Here is an 18,548-nt window from a genome sequence, read left to right as displayed (position 1 = left end):
TCTCTAAAACTTATTCGGAGAACTTTTTTTTAATAAAGGATCTATGTGTATGAATACGCAGTGACAGATCGATTTAAGAATTGCTAAAGAGCAGAGACGATTTTGATGAATACAAAGTTTCTAGTGCTGTAGGAAAGGGAAGCCTTACAAGACCATCCCACTTTGTAAGTTTAGCATTTCAATATGATGCTATTTTAGTTATTTTGTTCCATGGAATCTGTGTGTCACAGTTTTCTGCTAAAAAAAAAAAAAAAAAAAGAAGAAGAAAGTTTATACAGTAAAGGGCAGGCAGTGAGGTAACAGGCACAGTCTAATAGTTAGCTGGCTCTTTCTGTTGAAAGGTGACAAAATGATTACATCACAAATTAAGCAAGCTTGAATTTTTCAAATATGAGTAGAAAAGGTTATTTCATTTAAACAAAACCCATATTGGAAACTCGTCATTGGATAACTGGGATTTTTTGCAAAGTAAACAAAGTATCCATGTGACATTTCCATTCATGGTATTTAAAAGTCATGCTTTTTCATAAAAAAAATAATTGAGTGATTATTCCTTGATATCCCATGTGTTCCACTACCTTGCATAACATATGGAAGTCCCTTGGTTTTAACGTTATTCCAGTAATACATCGATTTTTAGGGATTTCTGTTCAAGTCAATGAAAATAAATGAGCCTAAAGATATATTATTTATTCACCTGTGCTAAGTCTTTTCAGTATTATGTGTTAAGAATTAAATCTGGTTTGGATTTACAGAAATATTTGGTAAAATAACAAAATTTTAACTGGATTTACCATTGTCATATTTAAAGGAACACTATAGTCACTTAAATTACTCTAGCTAAATAAAGCAGTTTTAGTGTATAGATCATTCCCCTGCAATTTCACTGTCATTTAGGAGTTAAATCACTTTGTTTCTGTTTATGCAGCCCTAGCCACACCTCCCCTGGCTATGATTGACAGAGCCTGCATGAAAAAAAAACTGGTTTCACTTTCAGATGTAATTTACCTTAAATAATTGTATCTCAATCTCTAAATTGAACTTTAATCACATACAGGAGGCTCTAGCAGGGTCTAGCAAGCCATTAACATAGCAGGGGATAAGAAAATCTTAATTAAACAGAACTTGCAATAAAGAAAGCATAAATAGGGCTCTCTTTACAGGAAGTGTTTGCAGAGGATTGAGCAGTGAGGCTGCAGGGGCATGTTCTATACACGAAAACTGCTTCATTAAGCTAAAGTTGTTCAGGTGACTATAGTGTCCCTTTAACAAAGGCCACTTTGGCAGAAATTCGGTTTCTTTAATCCATTGAACACATCTAATCTAGTAGACTCTGGTGTGTGGTTTAAAATCAATAATTCACCCATGTGAACCCTTTACAAGGAATGGTGTTCCCATATTTACCAAACATCTGGAATGTTGTCTGGAACTAAATAAAAGTGGGACTCCGAGTGGGAGTTTTTATGCTACAGGATTCACAGCCAGCGGTTGGTTGCCTGTTGGCTTAAATAGAAACTATGGCCAAAGCATTAACATTTGTATTTGCAGTCTACATATGTTCTAGTCTTCTTCTAAATGTATGGGCCCCTCATTATGCCTCGTTCAGATCTTGCTCTATATTAAAAATTACTTGGATGGAGATCCTCCATCCGTACTGCCAACTATTTAGTCATAATGATGTGTTTCTTCATCCAATGAAATGCTTCTCATTGAAAAGTGTTATTAAACGTACAGGGCATGTGAGTCAATCGCAGGGATCTACCAATGCTGCTCATAAAGATGAATTGAAGCAGTCAAACTTGAAGCACAGCTGACTTTGACAATGTTTCCAATTCAGCTATTTTTGATTTTGAATTACAGAATTGAGTAACATTTACAGATTTATGAACTAAAGAGTATATTAACTCCAAACTCAGTCAAATTTTAAACTGAATGACAAAATATTGGTTAGAATTTCCAAGCTTTGAGTATAGTCAAGCTTGGAATTGTTTTCTGGTTCAGATAAATTTGCCTAAAATGAAAAATTAAATTCACAGGAATTCAAATTTTAGTAAATAAGAGGCCAATAACAACTAAAAATATCATCCAATAACTTTGCAAAGTTTTTTGGCTCAAGTTTGCATGACTGTATGTATGAAGGTGGGAGAGGGATGTAGTTAACGTTTTCAGTTTCCTCCCCACAGAAAGTCAGGATATGTGATTAAAGTCAGCAGCTACATGGGATTCAGATTACCCTGCCTGCATGTTCCATGTACAGTGCTCTACATGCAAAGTCAAGAAAACTAAAACAATGCAAGCAGCTCCAGAGTTCTTAGAACGCAAACATGTGATCACAATCGGCTGCGCACACTGGTTACTAATGGATGACAGTATGTCCTTTCCTACTTGTAAACAAAGCCTTTCATTTAACTATTAGCAAGCTGGACTGTTTGCATTCCTTGGAATATGGGTGTGGGGAGGGCAGCATTCTTTTAACTATTTAAATCATCAATGCTGCGTTGCACTTATAAAGGAATCTGGGTTTTCTTATAAAAATAGTATACACGTTATATGTCCAATAGTATATGGTTAGTTACATGTGTATTAACTCATCAAGTACCAGGGGCTATAGCAGGGGTTCCCAACCCAATCCTCAAGTACCCCCTATCTATCAGTCCATGATTTAGTGATTAGATCTGTTGTGTCTGAAGTGTTTTTGTTTTCCCTTTCTTTCTAAAAACACCCTAGACACAACTGGGTAATCCCTAAATCCTGGACTGTTAGGGGGTACTTGAGGATTGGGTTGGGAACTACTGGGCTATAGGTATGCACATACATCATAATATGTCTGATATGACATTGTTGCTCCTAACCTCAAAGTGGTACATAGAGAGCCATTTAATGTGTTTGTGATTGAGTTCCCATTAGATTGTATATAGAAAGGCACATTATATAGCTTTTTTCATGGTTTCAGTGTATATAGTTCAGTTTTCATTATTTACTATATAGACATATATACAGTACATACCTTTCTTAGAGTTTCTCTTATTGCCTGGTGCTCCTGGGTGTATATATCAGTGGATGTATGTGTAGCTGACTGGCTGGCAGCTAAAGTTTGGGAGAAGAGTCTGATTAGACCCCCATGCTTCCATTCAGCCAATAAACCCCCTTTCTTAAATATCCTCATCTGAAAGCTGGTACACAGTCTGATAGCCATAGCTGCCACAATATGATCTTGGGATTGTTAAACCTGTAATATAATTACACATTGTAACATCATATGACTAACACTCACCTAACAGGGTATTGTCATGCAGAATTCTCACATAAAATACAGGTGACTGTAGATTAGAAGTGACTCTAAGCGCAAATATGTATAAGGACTGTTTTTATCTGACTTAAAAAATATTTAAATAATGCATTTGATATTCATTTAAAACAGAGAGAGAGAGAGAGAGAGAGAGAGAGAGAGAGAGAGAGAGAGAGAGAGAGAGAGAGAGAGAGAGAGAGAGAGAGAGAGAGAGAGAGAGAGAGAGAGAGAGAGAGAGAGAATTACTGAATGGTCCTGAGATGATCCGTTTATGTCAGCATTCCATTTATAGCATGTAAATAAATGAACATTAATATTACTCCAGTACTGTAGTCCTCATCACTCTCAGCCACCATGCTATGTGGCTAAAGATCCAAAGGAAATCTCAGGGAAGTAAAGTGTATCAATACTGAAATATTTACTATGGAGGAGGCGTGTCTGTTAATACAACTGGTTGCAGACTTGTATATAGCAACAAACACTTTATTTGCAGAGAGAATATTAAATTTTTTTTTAAAAAACGCAAAAAACTATCCACACTCACACAGCCTGGGAGGTAAACAGAACGACTCAAGAGCAAGGGAACCTCCTCACATTGGACAGAGGTCAGACGTGGTCTGGTCACATGACAATGACGTCACCAGCTGAAAAAGAAGGCTGGGTTTAGATTGTAGAAAAAGTATGTGTCCAGTCTCCACTAAAGGATACATTTATGTTCCATTTGGTAGAATAAGGGTTTATTTGAAGATTAAACATGCTGAATAATGTGGCACAGTGTGGATTGAAGTAAGTGAATGGAAAGTTAAAAGAAAATGCCAGCAATGGAACATATATAAGGAATAATAGAGTCCTTCAACAAAAAGGTTGTTTTTTTGTTTGTTTGTTTTTTAAATAGAAAAATAATGATATTTTTTTTAAGCACAGGGTGCACAGCTGCTATACGACAATAGGAAAAACATTGCAATGCCAAGAATCCACATACCTAAAACAACAGTTATATTTAACCATTTTTATCTTCTTGTATGTTTATCCTCTGTATAGAGCAACAAAGGTTATAGCATTTCCATTATGCAACATTTCTAACAGGTTTAAAGTAACAATAGCACAGAAGGACAAATCATTTTAAAATATTTAGAAGGTGGACACAAATAAATAATAATAAATGTTCATGCCTTGATAATGGATAATTGTAAAGAATATTTTGGTGTTTTGAGGATACAGATCCATAAGTATCTTTAGTATCCCCAGAAAATAACATTTTGACTATATGACTATACTTCCCATTACTGAGTGGTATGCATTAGGGACAAGGGTGGGTTGTGTCACTAGGGGGCATGGCCCTTGAACGTTCTGCACATCACTGGTAATCTTATGTGGAGCAGGATAGTTGGCATGGGAACCATATACAATCTGTGGATGGGTGGGGGGCTGCCTTTTATAATAATACCACTTAGGGAAAATACATTAAACCATGCTGGTTTCTACATTATCACTAATGATTCTATGAATATAATGAGACAAAAACTCTTTTAACATGTGTTTTTCTTAAACAGTGACACATGTGAGCTTAATAGCTACACCATATTTAAGGGAGAGGGATGGGGGGGGATTGCCCGCCCCCCATGTCCTATCTCATGTGTTCCTACACATTACCAGGTCTGCACAAAAGGGAAGCATGCCAAGCTTTTGTGCATGCATATTAGGCTGACAGGCAATGCAACACAGCCCATGTGCAGAGCGCTTCTAAAGTCCTTTAATTTAGGCTGAATGTGCTTCTTCTGTGCTTATTGGGGACTTGTATCTGGTGTACACGCAAAGTGCTCTGAGACTGATAGTCTTTTTTGTATTATAATGTAAAAAAATACACACTGAACAGGTTCTATTGAGAAATTCTTTTATCTAAAAATCATGATTCATGTTTCAATTTGAAGTTTTTTTTCATTGTTATATTGTGTTAGACAGATGGAAAGAATATGTATAGTTGTGTAGCTCTTTTAATTAGAGAGACACAGAAAATGTGCATCTTGCCAGGCAGCAACAATTATCTTTAATTGACACTAAAAATAGACCTCCCAGGGATACGGTTGTCCTATGTGTAGAGCAAGAACTAATACACACAGTTATTTTTCGTGCAATAGTGCCTTGTTAACACTGTCTTAAGGTACATTTATCCATCTCATACTTTGACCTCTGTTGTTTAACGCAGTCCGTGAAGTGTATCAGAGGTCTTAAGTTCCATTGTAGTTGGCTGTGCTTTCATTTTGTGATGGGAATATTTTTGAGTCAGAATGCTTATTTATTTGCACAAATCAAACAGCAGATCTGAAAGTGCTCATGGGCATGGGATTCATACAGCAGCCATAGTAGGCTGCATGCGTCAGTAAAGATCTTTAAAGAACTGTAATGGGTGTAGAAATTAATTTACACATCAATAGTGGGGGCATAATTTGGAATAAATATCATGGTTTAAGCTTCTTCAGTAAATTTAATAATACAATGTATTTATCTCTTATGGCATCAAAAAACAAATATTTAGCTAGGCACCAACACTGCATGCCCTCCATATAGCAGCCAAGGATTTACACAATTCAATTAAAAGAGATCCAATAATGTCACATAGACACCTTTTAGTAGGGATTATTCCCAAGTATTCATGGTATCTGGGTGGCATTATTTAGTCATGGCAAAGTTAGAGAAGGATTTCCCAACAAGTAGAGTAGACATCATGACTTTTATTTGCAGAGACGCACAGAGGCTGCTGGATTCTGGGATCATTGTATTTAGTCTGAGGAACCTGGTCTGTGCATTTGCCCCGCACCCTCAGACTAAACATGGTGATCTGTGTGTGGCCGCGCCCCCTCAGACTAAACACAATGATCTGTGCATGGCCCCACACCTTCAGACTAATCACAATGATCTGTGCACACTGTTACACAAGCTACCATGGCCGCCATCAGAGGGTGACAACCATGACGGTTGTCTCGGGCCTGGCGGTCTTTGGGGGCCCTTGCACCCGGGCCCCACACTCACCTATTAATTCAGGCTATCAGAAGATTGGGCGCCGCGAGGCAGCATTGATCCCTCGCTTTGCCGAATCTACCAATAGCCTGAAAGTTGACGCAATCTATGCTGAAACCTGGGGGGGGGGGGGCAATATTCTCCTGCTTTGATAGGGCCCCCTTACTCGAGCCAGCAGGTAGATCAAAAGGTCTCCCTACCAGCTCTAACAAATCAACTCCCTGGTGGTCCAGTGTGCAGCAGTCGCACTCCCACATGATTCCAGCGCTCTGTGAGTGTCAAAACACAGGCGTCGGGTTCCCAGCCTGCGCTCTGACGTCATAACAGAGCACCAGAACCACGAGGGAGTGCGGCTGCCCCAGCAGTACACTGGACCACCAGGGAGTTCACTAGCAGCACACTGGACCACCAAGGAGTTCATTAGCAGCACACTGGACCACCAGGGAGTGAACCAGCAGCAGAACGGACCACCAGGGACCCACTGGACCACCATGCAATTAATTATTGCCCCCTGCCTGCACAGAATCCTGACACTAACCTCCCTAACCCTGTCATACTAACCCCCCTAACCCTGTCACACTAACCCCCTAACCCTGTCACACTAACCCCCTAACTCTGTCACACTAACCCCCTAACTCTGTCACACTAACCCCCTAACTCTGTCACACTAATCCCCTAACTCTCACTAACCCCCTAACCCTCTCTCACTAACCTCCCTAACCCTGTCATACTAAACCCTCTAACCCTGTCACACTATCCCCTCTAACCCTGTCACACTAACCCCCCTAACCCTGTCACACTAACCCCCTAACCCTGTCACACTAACTCCCCTTATCCTGTCACTATAACCCCCCTAACCTCCTAACCTTTACCCTGTCACACTTCCCCCTCTTACCCGGTCACACTAACTCCCCTTATCCTGTCACTATAACCCCCCTAACCTCCTAACCTTTACCCTGTCACACTTCCCCCTCTTACCCGGTCACACTAACTCCCCTTATCCTGTCACTATAACCCCCCTAACCTCCTAACCTTTACCCTGTCACACTACCCCCCCTTACCCGGTCACACTAAACCTGTCACACTAACCCCCCCTAACCCTGTCACACTAACCCCCTAACCCTGTCACAATAATTTCCTAACCATGTCACACTTACCCTCCCAACCATGTCACACTTACCTCCCCTAACTGAGTCACACTTACCCCCCTAATCCTGTACTACCAACCCCCTAACCCTGTCACACTAATCTCCCTAACCCTGTCACACTAATCTCCCTAACCCTGTCACATTAACCCCCCTAACCCTGTCACAATAACCCCCTAACCCTGTCACAATAACCCCCTAACCCTGTCACAATAACCCCCTAACCCTGTCACAATAACCCCCTAACCCTGTCACAATAACCCCCTAAGCCTGTCACACTAACCCCCTAACCCTGTCTTACTAACCCTCGTTACCTTGTCTCACTATCTTTCCTTACCCCGTCTCACTAACCCTCCTAACCCTGTCCCACTAACCACCTGACAAAGTTAGAGAAGGATTTCCCAACAAGTAGAGTAGACATCATGACTTTTATTTGCAGAGACGCACAGAGGCTGCTGGATTCTGGGATCATTGCTCAAATTTTTAAAGTGAGCAAGTTCCCACTCAGAGAAACAGTATGAAGACTCCATCTAACAAAATATTTAGGGGGGGATTTATTGAAGTGTAATTTTCTGTCACACTAACCACCCATAACCCTGTTACACTCACCACCCTCCCACAATCACTTACAAACCCTCGCCCACCCCCAATACTCACATTCAAGCCCCCAACCCTTTCACACTGACTCCCTAACTGTGGCATACTCACCCACCCTCACACCTACTCCCCAAACCATATAGCACTTACCCAATGGATGTCTGTGTATGTATCTGTGTGTCAATATGTGTAAGTACCAGTGTGTGTATCTCTGTGTATGTGTCAGTGTGTGTAGCTTTGTGTCTGTGTATTTGCATGTATGTTGCTGTGTTTGTCTGTGTATCAGTGTGTATGTGTGTATCTGTGTGTAGCAGTGCATACACTACACACAAATGCACACCTGTGGTTCAGAATGCAGGACTGTCAGAGAAAAAACTATAATAGCCTCTGAGAAAAATAAATCTGATTTGTTTACTGATGTCTGCCCTACCTGGCAAATTCACATATCCGCTCCTCAATTTGCTGAAACGTACTTTGATGAAATGCATCATCTTTTTTCTTTTTTTTTATATATCACCTTAAAATAATGTGAGTACAGCATGAGATGAATAAATTTTAGAACAAGCAGCATATTTGATAGATATATTAATGTTCTAATATAATATAGTAATATAATTATAGTTAACCGCTTTGCAATCAGCTTTGTGTTTTTTGGGTACAGTATGGTAAATCAAACCCAAACTCTTCTTTATCTATTGTCTGTATGTAAAACATTTGCAGTGGCCTGGTTATCAATCATAGCTGCATGTTAGAATTTGGAAGCTTCATAGCTACATTATTAAGGCAGTGTGGTACTAAAGGAACTTGGTTTAAAGGAACACTCCACACACTATGTGTGAATAGCATGTCCTCTTTTTTCATTGTACAAAAAGAACACATCTCAATAGAAATTGTCATTTTTATAAATTAACCTTATTACTCACTCTTAGCTGTCAATCAGATAACCAGGCCTACTTCCTGGTTGTTTAGCTCAATGGAGCCTAAACTAAAGTGGCAGAAAATTGTAGACTGGTTAAATAAGGTTTGGATTTATTAATCTCACATATAAGTAATCTTATTTTTGTTGTTGTTATTATGGGGCAATTATGTGTACATTTCAGTATTATGTATTTGCTTAATCTGCAAACATCTATGTGTTTGGGGTTAATTAGAATTTTGGGCAAAAGCAGAGTCTTTGCTGTACTTTTTGTGAACCTAATCTTCTGTTTTATACTGTAAATAGTGTATTGGGTGACAATAGTGCATTTTCCAGATCCTTTACTTTCAGGAAATTGCACCTAGATCAGAGGTTACACGGCAACAAGCCCACAGGAAGTAGAGATACAGAGTTTCCTTCTGTGACAGTGGGACCAGATGCTACCTGGAAAAGGCGGCTGGTGGGTTATATTCCAGATTTCCTCCTGTGATCTCATTTTTATCTTTATGAACGAACAATGAATAGTGGAAGAACAATGTTTCTAAATAAATCAATTACCTACAAATCACAATGCACTATGATAATGAAACTGGTCTTCACACAATAATCAATGCATACTGTAGGATATGCAAATATGTTTTAAACAAATGAGCATTCAAATATGACAGTTTATTAGATTTGTTTCCTGCTAAAACATATAAAAGTTTATGCATTGTTGGTGAGACAATTCTCTTTTATTTCCAGTCATCTGAAATGTCACTGCCACTCATGCAGCAATGCAAGCTTTCAATGTGACAAAATGATGGCATCACTGTTATGGTGCTTGCCTTTTTAAAGTTATCATAGTTACATAGTTACATAGCTGAAAAGAGACTTGCGTCCATCAAGTTCAGCCTTCCTCACATTTGTTTTTTGCTGTTGATCCAAAAGAAGGCAAAAAAACCCAGTTTGAAGCACAATTTTGCAACAAATTCCTTCTTGACCCCAGAATGGCAGTCAGATTTATCCTTGGATCAAGCAGTTATTACCCTACATTGAAAGATTATATCAATGAATATTCTGTTTTTGAAAGTATGCATCTAGTAGCTGTTTGAACATCTGTATGGACTCTGATAAAACCACTTCTTCAGGCAGATAATTACACATCCTGATTGTTCTTACAGTAAAAAAACCTTTCCTTTGCCTTAGACGAAATCTTCTTTCTTCCAGTCTAAACGCATGGCCTCGTGTCCTATGTAAAGTCCGGTTTGTGAATAGATTTCCACACAATGGTTTGTATTGGCCCCGAATATATTTGTATAATGTTATCATATCCCCTCTCAGGCGACATTTTTCTAAACTAAATAGGTTTAAATTTGTTAACCTTTCTTCATAGCTGATATGTTCCATTCCTTTTATTAATTTTGTAGCCCGCCTCTGCACTTTTTCTAGTGCCATAATATCCTTCTTTAGAACAGGTGCCCCAAATTGCACAGCATATTCAATGTGTGGTCTTACCAGTGATTTATAAAGAGGCAAAATTTAATTCTCGTCCTGAGAATGAATGCCCTTTTTCATGCATGACAATACCCTACTGGCCTTGGCCACTGCTGATTGACATTGCACATTGTTGCATAGTTTGTTGTCTATAACAATTCCCAAGTCCTTTTCGTGTGTTGTTATCCCTAATTCGCTTCCATTAAGGGTATACGTTGCTTGTGTATTCTATACGCCAAAGTGCATAACTTTGCATTTTTCAACATTAAATTTCATCTGCCATTTGAGTGCCCAGTCTTCCAGTCTATCTAAATCCCTCTGCAGCAAAGTAATATCTTGCTCACATTGTATTAGTTTTGTGTCATCTGCAAACACTGAAACATGACTTTCAATGCTGTCTTCAAGATCATTTATAAACATGTTAAATAGAAGGGGTCCCAGAACAGACCCTTGACGGACACCACTTGCCACCTCTGTCCAGCTTGAAAATTTACCATTAACAACAACTCTTTGTACTCTGTTTTTAAGCCAATGTTCTACCCAAGAACAAGCATTTTCATCTAGACCGATTTCCTTGAGTTTGAACACTAATCTTCTGTGTGGAACTGTATGAAATGCCTTGGCAAAATCCAAATAGATCACATCCACTGCAACACCATGATCTATACTTCTACTTACTTCTACGTAGAATGCAATCAAGTTAATTTGACACGACCTGTGCTTCATAAAACCGTGCTGATTTTTGCTGATAACCATGTTCTTCTCAAGGAATTCTTGAATATTATCCCTTAATAACCTTTCAAATATTTTACCAGCCACAGAAGTTAAGCTCACAGGTCTATAATTTCCAGGCAAGGATTTTGAACCCTTTTTGAATATAGGAACCACATCTGCCTTCCTCCAATCCTCCGGAACACTTCCTGAAAGAAAAGAATCTTGAAAGATTAAAAACAGAGGTTCACTTATTTCTACACTTAGTTCCTTCAGTCATTTTAATGCTCACATTTTTAAAGTGAGCAAGTTCCCACTCAGAGAAACAGTATGAAGACTCCATCTAACAAAATATTTAGGGGGGGATTTATTGAAGTGTAATATTTTAATAAGTGGTGTAAAGTACTAAAAGTAGGGCAATCACAATGGAAACCAGTGGTACCTAAAGGCGTATTCCAATTGTCAATTCTACCCTTTTATATTTTTTGCATCGGTTTTTAGAACAGAACACTTTGGTACCCTGCCTCCCCCAATATTATAATAGAATACAGTTTAACAGTTTAACAGTTTAACAAAGTGTTTAATTATTAGTCTTCACTAAATCAAGCCTTGTCAGGTTGAATTCCGAGGCCCGATTGCAGTAGCAACTGTCTTGACCTTACTAGGTTTGCCACTGAAGCATAGGTAGTCATGGTTCTTCTGTTGTTCTTCCGTTGTTAAATTTAAAAAGAAAATAAAGCACACACACACACACACACAGTCTGACTCTTACTTCCTTAAGACATTTGATACAGGCACAAAATGACTAAGATTCACACTAATAATAATTTTATTCAAAGAAGAAAAGCTGTTATTTAGCTCACATTTGCGAAAGCACACTTAATAATAATCCCACCTTTACTGATAATTAGTGATGTGTGAAAAATGAGAAGCCAAACTCATAGAGAAAAACTTTTAACCCCTGTAATTATTTTGGATGTACTTGAAAAGTCCTCTTAGATATTTTCTGATTGGATCTCATTCCCAATTAAAGATGTTGAAGCAGGCATAGTTAGTTAATTCCTTTATAAGTGTGACACTCATTTGGGTAGGTTATTTTCACTGATTACAAATCTTTAGTTATGAATAATGACAGCCATAACTTTGCTGCAAAAAGACGTGTGATTTTCTTTCTGCCTTATATTTGAATTTCATTGTGTTCTTCTGAGATGGTTTGTAACCAGAAATAAATATACTTCATTTATATTTTCTTTAAACCACTAAATTATAACAATAATATTTAATAATAATATTGGAAACAATAAAACTAATTATTTGAATGGTTGAAGTAATTACTTTAAACCTGGTATTTTTGCAGGCATGGGTGAAAATGTAATGATTAATGGACTGAGGTTACGTCTGCTAGATCCGCCCTGTTTTTGGACACATCCCATCTGCATACTGATGGAGAGCATGTTAAAACTGATGCCCCGTATTAGGAAGAATTTACTTGCTACCAGATGGAAATCTTTATTTTTATTCAATCAGAAATCCTCATTAATCATATAAGTGATCTTCTCTTGCATCATATCTACACTATGTACTGCAGAACAGCACGTTCAGTATGTAGTAATAATATTTGCCCGAGAAAACATAAAAATAAAGGAAAACAGAGTGGTTTGACTGATCCGAGTTTGTTAGATATAGTTACTGACAAAACAAATAACTCCTCTAATAAAACTGACTAATTAACGTCCGTTCTCCTGGGCAGGATGAATCTTTGTTATATGTTTACCCTAAGCTTCTCCTACCTCTCCCAGTGTTCTTTCAGAGTTTCTTTCTTTGTTTCTGCCTCCTCACCCCGACCCCTCTCTGTTGGTGTTCATCAAGGTTCTGTCCTTGACCCTTACTGTTCTCAATCTATACTGCCTCCCTTGGTAAACTCATTAGTTCCTTTGGCTTCCAATATCATTTCCATGTGGATGACATGCAAAAATCTATCTGTTGTCTCCAGATCTTTCTCTGCCCACTCTTGACCTCTGTCTATAACTGTCTCTCTACTATTTCCAACTGCATGGCTGCTTCTTAAACTCAACCTCTCAAAAACAGAACTTTTGGTTTTCTCCCTCAAGTGTTGCTCCCGTGTCTGTCTCCCTCCAAGTCAACAGTGCCACCTTCAGCTCTACCTCACAGGCTCACTGCCTAGGTGTTCTTATTGACTCCAGCCTCACCTTCACCAATCATGTCCAGTCAAGTGCCAAATCCTGCCGCTTCCATCTAAGCTAAGGAGTTGGCCCATGCCATTGTTCTCTCTTGCCTTGACTACTGAAATCCGCTTCTAAGTGGTCTTACATGTTTCCAACTTGCCATGTTATAGTCTATGTATGTGGCAGCAAGGCTCATCTTCCTGTCCACACGCAACTCCCACACCTTCCTTCTTTGTCACTTCCTACATCTTCCTGTAAGATATAGGTCTCAATTTAAGATGTTGGTACTTGTTTGCAAGTCTCTACATAATGCTGCTCCAATCTACCTATCCTCTCTCCTAGACACAAATATATCCAGTCTAGGGATTTTTAAAAAACATTTTATTTTAAATTCTTTACTTTTGACATACTGCAAATAAAGTGTACAATACAGATCAGATGAGTTTTATTAACACATTAACACGAGAATGCGCCCCTCAAGGCACCAGATCATAATGCGGTGGGCAGAATGCAGCATGGGTTTTTATAAAATAAAATAAAAATAAAACATCGGGTGAGCCAAAAACAATAGTGAACGTTCCTTTTGTAGGTTAGTAGTCACAAATATAACCCATATTGTACCCATGTTAATACTGTGCATACAAAGGGATTCAAAAGGATTTATGTAAAGATTGTATGTGAAGAAATAGAATAACCCTTTAATTAGTTTAATGTTTTTTTTTTCCATTTGTTTAGAGAGGATAAACACTTTTGTAATGTATTTAGATGTTTTTGTGTCAATAATGAGAGGCTAATCTCCTACACAATATACAAGTATGTCTAAACATATTTGGGTGGTACACTGAGAAATCTTAAAGATAAAATTACTGTTATAAATGACCATTTTTCATAGACTGTAGAGCAGTTGTTCATAGCCATTTTAGCCTAAGATCTGAATTATGTACATGGAATTATTTACTCATCCCATTCTTCAGTGATCAAATCAGCTCAGGGACAATCTTCAGATGTTCTTCAACCGTTAAGCAATATATATCCAACTGAATTCAGGAGAAGACATTCAAAATGCTCTTCTTATTGTCAAAAGGGTCTGTACTAGCAAAGGCAATGCTGTTACAATAACTTCTTTATTTTGGGTAGTTGTCTGGAGTATTAATATGATGACTCTGTTCCAGGCATTGAGACCCCAGTGAAATAGATTGTGGTGCCAATTTTGAGTTCTGAACCACAGGTTAAAATCTACTGCTATAGAATAGAATATTTTGCATTTTGCTATTTTTCCAGTTGGGAACATTTCAAAACATATGAATTCTATTGGCTGCCTTGCCTTTTGGAGGTCCTACGAAAGTGATAACGGTTTTAATTTAATTTGTATTCTCTTTCTCTGAGATCTGTTCAGTAAACTGTGCTGGGTTTATTCACTAAACAACAAACTGTAGTGAACTGAAAGACAATGTGTAACATTCAATCTTATATAGCCAAGCTGTCACTATAGCTTAGTTGGAGAATGTTTCCATTTTCTTGCATAAATATTACAATTTGGTATTCACTACATACAGTTTGGTGTTTAGCAATTAACCCCTAAGCCACCGTAACTTCGGAGCTAATAGAATTGACTTTGTCAAACATGTGATATGCTCATTTATCTTTGGCTGGTTTGTTAGTATAGTTACGTACATGAATGCATAATGGGTAATATTTTAGTCCAATCATATGTGTTGTGCACGTGGATGAATATATAACATTGAGAGCAATTAAGAACAGTAAGATATGCTGACATACATATCCTGTACTGTAGGTTTCCTTTTTCTTTCTACAGCAGTGTTGTTGATAGATAACTATGTTTCTCACTTTCCTTGTACTTAGAAAGTTTCTAAATGTTATTTCACTCACCATTGTAGTTACTTCCTGTTAATAATAGCTTTAACATTTTCTGTGTGTTCAATGTGGCTATGTCTATTTGCATTTAAATGTGGCAAAAGTTAGCGCAGTAATGTAAAAGATATTAAACATTAAAGTATTCCCCGTGGGTGTTCACAGATTGAGAATGTGAAGGCACTTGCCCAACTTGGAATTCTCATCCGGAAAATTGTTCAGTCCATTCACCACTTGGTAATCAACAGTACTAAAACGATGATATTATTGCAAGAACCTTTTTACTAGAGCTGATGTCGGCTGGAAAATTGCAATTAATGTATCATGTTATAAGATATGAGTTAGTCATAGCATAGAGCCCCTGGACTCTCTAAAACAGGCTGCCCCAAACACTGGCCCCCCAGATGTTGCTGAACTACAACTCCCATGATTCTCAGCCTATCAATTTCATTCATAGAATCATAGGAGTTGTAGTTCAGCAACATCTGGGGGGCTGGAGTTTGTGCTTATAGGTTTCAAGCAATCCCTACAGACCCTCTTTATTTTACCATAGGAAGTCCATCAATATTGTAGATTCTCTGCACTGGTAATTGTTGCAGATGTTATGTCCATCATAAAGCCCAAATATTGTCATCATATATAAAAACTTCAAATTAACGCATTTGGTAAATGACATGTCAACCCAACACACCACCATATTCTCCTTTATTTATCTAATATAAAAGTACAGGAATTAATTGGATTTATAGATGTGTTTTAATAAAACAAACTAGTACAACCTGCAAAGCAATATGTTACACCTGGAGACTAGGGTTACGTTCATGACATGGTGGGTTTCCGGTTTCTAACCCAAGGAGAGTATTGACGTATGTAGAGTGCAATGGAGCAAATTATCTTAATACATTTACATGTAGTCCTTCAGCCAATGTCCATGCCATATTAGCACTGGGTTTTATTCATGTATAAGTAGAGTTCCGTAATCTAAAATATAACACTTGACTGGCAATAACAGTCCTAGAAGACATTTTTAAGCAATCACACAGCCTCCTTTCTCCTTAAAGGGGTTCTTGTCTTCAGGAATACCCTTTACCAATGGATCCTCTCCAGAGTTTCCCTCAATATATGTCTTGATTTCTTCACACATTTTAGAAACCTTTAAGGAAAAAAAAAAAACGTATATAGTTAGATTGTTGACTCTTTAAATCAGCCTATTTGCCCTGGAAGTCACTTTGAAACAAACATTTTGTGGCTAAGCCTGGAGAGGAAGTTCTACATTTCCTAAGAAAAAGAAAGGATCGGAAAGATTTACGGGGGGACAGAACATGCATTATGGGTGTTGTAGTTCCACAACAGCAGAATAACTACTTGTTGGCCACCTGTTTGACAAAGTAACAATACAGACTCTGCTACTTTTCTATGACCTGGGAAACATATGTTTCAAAGAGGATAAGGTCTGCATGCTTAGAATAATAAGATTAGAGATACAGCTCTCCTAATCTGAAACACATACTATATGTCAAGCTAGTGCTCTGTTACACACTGTTAAGGGGTCAAATCGGGTGAAATGGTTACCTGAGAGACATTTAAAAAAAATATATATTAATTAATTCATAGTATGAAAACGCAGAATATGTGCAAAATCTATGTATAATCAAATCCATGAAAGTACCTTGGCCTTCCCAATACACAAAAATGTATAAACATGCATTTCTTGTGTACAAGGAATGCATATTTATATTTACATATCACGTGAAAAAAAACAAAAAAACGTGGCAATCTAAACATTTATATAAACACAAAAGAACAAGTAAAAATCTCAAAAGATATTGCCATTTTAGATCTAGCCTAATATTACTCCTCGGGTAAAGAATTAGACAAATTTACTGCTATAATAACAGTCGTAACATGTCATTGGTACTTAAGGGGTTAAGCAATCCATTTAATGGCATGGTTGTCATACGTGGAACCCACTGACCCACTATGCACCCCCCACACCAGAATCTAGTCCTTTAATTAGTCAAGCAACCCCTAATCCTGAGTTATTATGTTTCTCATGCTGGTCGTAGTTAGATTCTAAAAACAGGAAACAAAAAAAAAAGGATCAGCCTGTTTACTTAACCCAGAACTACAATATTTTTATCGCTTTTGTTATTTTTTTTTAAAAAAAATTTCTTTGCAGGAAGCGTGAGATGAGGGGAGATGAAACAGTTTAAACCATTTCATGGGAAATTCTCATTTGACTGCAATGTTTTAACAATTTTTTTCTTTTAGTATTAACTGTGTTCGACAACTCCTACCATGCTTATACCTTGGTAGGCTGAGCATAGTTGGAGAAGGAGTCCACGGCAGCTTAGTTTTCAGAGATTGTCTTTCTCTGTATATATAATAAAAATAACAAAAAGGATAGTGCTATTGAGACAACAGCTTTGTTACTATCTTGTGTACATTTTTTTTAAGGAGTTTATTTTTACATTATTGTCTTTCTCGGGTCTCACGTCACTGGGCAGCAGGTCAACTAGTGAAATGTCCAAAAATATGCACACATATTCCATTAAGAAACATAGAACAAAATGCACTTTCAAGGCTAATTTAAAAATATATTTTTTTTTTCTGCTGTTAAATCAAACTAGCTACCTAGAATTGCACAAATGAAGAATTACAGACTACTTCAAAAGCCAAGGTGCCTGCCTGTCTGGAAATGTTTACTTACCAGCTGTCTTTCAAGTTTCACTTCTTTCTTGAGCTGTTCAACTTCCATTTTTAATTTATCCTTTTCCGTTAGATCGTCTATATTGATCACCGGCATTTTCTGATGGGGGAAAAAAGGTACAATATATGCCGATGAAGCCTTACGCGAACTGGTCATAGTATTGTGGAGGTCCCTACATGAGGAGACGCCTCCAAGGACATGAACTTACTTGTGGTTCAGTGGTCCGGAGTCGTTTTTCCTTGAAGTAGCAACTTCCTCTGCAGCAACCTCCTCGTCCACCTTCCTATAGCCTCTCAAACAATAGCAGCTTGCTGTTTTTTAAAGTAATCTGCATAATCTCTGATAATCTGATTTCATCCAAGGACTGCTACAATACGCAGCAATAAGACTTCTTTCTAAATTGCACAAACAAATTAAGCAACAGCTTTTGCAACTTTTGCTGCTTATAATGCTTTTGTAATTTTGACTTTTTTTTAAAAAAAAAAGATATAAATCTATTATTTAATTTTATCCTAGAGTGGTTAACTTTATCTTTAGTCTTAAGGGTAATGAACCATCCTAATGGGGTCATTAAGGCGTCACGGTTAATCCCAGTTATTAGCAAAACAGTTTAATCCGGTATTAGTGC

The 18,548-nt window shown here is 37.8% G+C and overlaps 2 protein-coding genes across 3 annotated transcripts in view; both read right to left on the bottom strand.

The window, feature by feature from the left end:
• The window catches only part of LOC134608053 (probable acyl-CoA dehydrogenase 6), a 115,617-nt gene extending 112,387 nt beyond the window's left edge, over positions 1-3,230 (bottom strand). Inside the window, exon 1 of the mRNA XM_063450684.1 lies at positions 3,008-3,230. Within this exon, the coding sequence (XP_063306754.1) occupies positions 3,008-3,196 (189 nt within the window). The 5' untranslated portion in view covers positions 3,197-3,230. The remainder of the gene's footprint in view (positions 1-3,007) is intronic.
• Positions 3,231-15,882: 12,652 nt separating this feature from the next.
• GNGT1 (G protein subunit gamma transducin 1) lies at positions 15,883-18,241 on the bottom strand. Of its 2 annotated transcripts, XM_063452261.1 has the most exons (3): positions 18,129-18,241; positions 17,921-18,019; positions 15,883-16,363 (listed from the first exon to the last, which is right to left on the bottom strand). In XM_063452261.1, exons 2-3 carry the CDS (start codon positions 18,014-18,016, stop codon positions 16,238-16,240), a joined length of 222 nt encoding a protein of 73 aa, XP_063308331.1. In that variant the 5' UTR covers positions 18,017-18,019; positions 18,129-18,241; the 3' UTR covers positions 15,883-16,237. The 2 variants fall into 2 exon arrangements, with proteins under 2 accessions (XP_063308331.1, XP_063308330.1); XM_063452260.1 differs by lacking the exon at positions 18,129-18,241 and having other exon boundaries at positions 17,921-18,122.
• Positions 18,242-18,548: the final 307 nt, after the last annotated feature.

Source organism: Pelobates fuscus, chromosome 4 (genome assembly GCF_036172605.1).
Source record: "Pelobates fuscus isolate aPelFus1 chromosome 4, aPelFus1.pri, whole genome shotgun sequence".
In the NCBI taxonomy this organism is placed as follows: domain Eukaryota; kingdom Metazoa; phylum Chordata; class Amphibia; order Anura; family Pelobatidae; genus Pelobates; species Pelobates fuscus.
This window is presented reverse-complemented; position numbering and strand designations above follow the sequence as displayed.